The following is a 3,725-nucleotide window of genomic DNA, read 5'->3' on the forward strand; positions in this document are numbered from 1 at the left end:
TCCTTCTCCTTTTCCTCCTTTTCCTCCCCTTCCTCCTCCTTCTTACTTTTTTCCCCCTCCTCTTTCTCCTGCCTTGCTCTTTCTCCTTTTCTTCCCGCCTTCCTTTTTCTTCCTCCTCCCTCTTTCTCCCCTCCCTCCCTTTCCTTCCCCCCCCGTGTTGGTTGCTCCCTGGGGCTCAGATGTGCTCTGTGTCAGGGCAGTGCTGGTTCCTGCCCTGCAGTCACTGTGTCTCTGTTCCAGGCCCCCCCCCGGCAGTCTCTGCTCACAATGTACAGGACTAAGGTGAGCCTCAAGGACCGACAGCAGCTCTACAAACTCATCATCAGCCAACTGCTCTATGATGGATACATCAACATTGCCAACGGCCTCATCAATGAGATCAAGCCGCAGTCAGTGTGTGCACCCTCTGAGCAGCTGCTGCACCTCATTAAGTTAGGTAAGCTGCAAGCAGAACCTGACAGCAAGTCTAGGTTTGGAATCCTCGGGAAATTCAGAGCTTGGTGTCACTGCAGAGACATCTTCCATGCACAGGTTGTGGCTAGTAATAGCAGGTTTGGTACAGCCTTTGTCTCTCTGGTGTTTTGGAGGACATTCCTGTTTCTACATTTGGCATTAAAAGCAAAACAGATCTCTGAGTGTTGTCTAAATTTGTCTGGGTTTCTGGAACAAATAACACTTGCCCAGGGCCCTGGTAAGGCCTTCCCGAAACAGCATCACTGAGACCTCACACCTGACACAAAATTGGGCCCACAGAGCTCTGCCAACCTTAGCAATGGTTTCTGTGTGATTCTTCCTGACAGTGTTGGAAAAGGAATGAAATAGTTCCTTTGTGGCTCTTCCTGACTGTTGGAAAGGGAACCAGCCCTTCCATTGGCATCTTTGGCCTTTCTCTGTCAGCCTCTGGGAAAGAAGCTGCTCAGTCTCAGCACAGGTGTCACCTGTTTTCCCTGCTCCTTTCTCTGCAAGAGCCTCAGGGCTTAGGGAAAATACCTGAGCTGCTCTTGGAACAAGCTGATGAGGACTGGGAGAGCTCCAGCCACAACATCATGTCTTTGTAGCTCAGCTGGTTCTGCTGCCTGAACTGGTTGAATTCCAAGGCTATAAATACATGGAACCTTTTGTCTGTCTGGAGTACAAACGGGAATATGTAGATGAAAGCAGCAAAAGCCTTTTCTGTGGCATTTGATGGGCTGATGGGCACAGCTGGGCACAGGGCTGGATACTCCTGTGCCTGCCCTGTTGCCACTCAGTGCTAAACTCTGTTCTGTAAATGCGTCCTGGAAATAAAGGAATTAGAACAATTTGCTAAGTGGGTTTGAAGAGGAGTCTCAGATTCTCACTGGCACTGCTGGGATAGGTGTTTATGGGGTTGGTTTTGTCCTTCAGTGCAATTAAGCAGGAATCAGATTTTACTACAAAACTCATGCAAGGATGTTGTAGAAACAAATGTAGTATAAACAAGCACAGGGAGTTTGTTTCTCCCTCTGTGAAGAGCTACCCAGGGTCTGTCCATGGGCAGTAACTGATTCTCAGTGCATGGATCAGTGCTTCACACTCCAGTGTTCACTGGTTGTATTTCTAGAGTGAACTTGGGAGCTCTGCTCTGCTCTAATGCAGCCCAAGTGCTTCTCAAGCACTTCTCACCCCGAGTGCTGCTGTGTGTAAACCTTCTCTGCCATCCGAGATCCCTATCCCAAATGCTGCCCTGGAGCTGTGGCAGGTCCTGCCCCTGCCTGTGTGAGGAGAAGCTGTGGTGGTGTCAGTGCCTTCCCTTCTCTCCTGCAGGCATGGAGAATGATGACAGTGCTGTGCAATACGCCATCGGCCGCTCAGACACGGTCGCTCCAGGCACAGGGATCGACTTGGAATTCGATGCAGATGTCCAGACAATGTCTCCTGAGGCTTCTGAGTATGAGACTTGTTATGTCACATCTCACAAAGGGCCTTGTCGTGTGGCTACGTACAGCAGGGATGGACAGCTGATAGCCACAGGGTCTGCTGATGCCTCCATCAAAATCCTGGACACGGAGAGAATGTTGGCCAAGAGTGCTATGCCCATAGAGGTAACACATGGCTTGAGTTGGATCCACTCTCTGAGCTCTGTTCATGCCTTGTCTGTGCCTTGAGCCTGTCTCTGGGTTGGACTCAATATCTATTTCAACATACCTCCTACTTCCAACAGCAGCTTATAAAGTACCTTGGAAGAAAAGGAAGAATTAGGCACATGGTGGGTTGTTGGGGGGTGTGTGCAGGGCAGGAGTTGGACTGGATGGTTCTTGTGGGTCCCTTCCAATTTGGGATATTCTGTGTTTCTATAATAAGTACATGTGTGTTATCTTGGCAGCAGTGAGGGAACTGAGCCAGGAATTGCTTCTCCTGGTGGCTGATCCTTGCAGTATTGTGTGAACACAGCTCAGTTTGACCCCACTTACACTCTGGGCCTCTGTGTGTGTCAGTGTGTGGTTCAGAACTGTCACACAATACATGTTGATTGGCTTTCTCTCTCTCCAGGACAGCTATCAGGTGGCAGAGGCTGCACACAGTTCCCAGCAGTGCCTGCAGGAGTGAGAGCTGCAGTTGTGGTGCAGCTTCCCTCAGTTCTTACAGCAGTCACTGTTTTGATTTGGACTGTTTATAAAGAGGATATGTTTTTTCGTACCAGTTCTCTGCACTGAAACTAGTTTGTCCTTGAACAAGTTGTTTGACCTTTGCAGAGATCCAGGGATTTTCTTTGTTGACAGTGTAACAGACGTTGAAGTACTGAAGAGAACAGATTGTGTATCCAGTGCTGTTGGGAGGGAGCTGCTGTTTGGCTGCTCTGGCAAACCTTAAACCTCCTTTTCCTGTCAAAATTCCTCTTTAACTTGTTGAATGTTCTTTGCAGGTCATGATGAATGAGACAGCACAGCAAAACATGGAGAACCACCCTGTGATCAGGACTCTGTATGATCACGTGGATGAAGTGACCTGCTTAGCTTTCCATCCCACAGAACAGATCCTGGCGTCTGGCTCCAGGGACTACACACTGAAATTGTTTGATTATTCCAAACCCTCTGCCAAAAGAGCCTTCAAATATATCCAGGTGAGAGACAGAACCAGTTCAGAGCAGCTGGAGCTTGAGTGTTTTGAGTGCTGAGGGATCAGGGAGGTGGGTTGTGATGTTATGGTGATTCTGTGTTATGGGTTTGTGCACAGTGAACACCTTTATTTAGTGTCTGTCTGCTTTGTGTTCATCCATACCAAATCTAGCACAGGAAACTGTGAAGCCAATTATATTCTCTTTGTTTTGGAGGAGAGTTTGTAGTCTGGTGGTGCTGGTGGGATGTGACTGGCTGACAGAGCTTCCTGTCACTTTGTGTGATAGCCCAGAACTGAGCAAGCACTGCAGGCTGTTCCAGGACAGAGTCTGACACAGTTACAGGCAGCCTGTTTAATCTCATAGGAAGCATTTTCCAGTTGGCAAACCCAGAACACATTGTGCTAAGTGATCGTTTAGGAGCTGCAGTGATAGGACAAGGAGTAATGGGAATAAATTGAAAGAGGGGAATTTAGATGAGATGTTAGGAAGAAGTTTTTCCCTGTAAGGGTGGTGAGACACTGGCACAGGTTGCCCAGGGAGGCTGTGGCTGCCCCAACCCTGGCAGTGTTCACAGCCAGGTTGAATCAAGCCCTGAGCAACTTGCTCTGGTATCATATGATGTTAAGGGGTTGGATTGGAGCTTAGA

At 48.7% G+C, this 3,725-nt stretch overlaps 1 protein-coding gene across 1 annotated transcript; it reads left to right on the top strand.

Moving 5' to 3' along the window:
• Positions 1–246: 246 nt before the first annotated feature.
• LOC103799223 (cleavage stimulation factor subunit 1) lies at positions 247–3,082 on the top strand (the record flags this gene model as incomplete). The annotated part of the gene is made up of 3 exons (XM_009071526.1): positions 247–436; positions 1,786–2,063; positions 2,885–3,082. Coding segments are annotated over exons 1-3 (645 nt in total), but the record flags the coding sequence as incomplete, so codon positions are not given.
• Positions 3,083–3,725: the final 643 nt, after the last annotated feature.

This window comes from Acanthisitta chloris, unplaced genomic scaffold, assembly GCF_000695815.1.
Source record: "Acanthisitta chloris isolate BGI_N310 unplaced genomic scaffold, ASM69581v1 scaffold35923, whole genome shotgun sequence".
Classification (NCBI taxonomy): Eukaryota; Metazoa; Chordata; class Aves; order Passeriformes; family Acanthisittidae; genus Acanthisitta; species Acanthisitta chloris.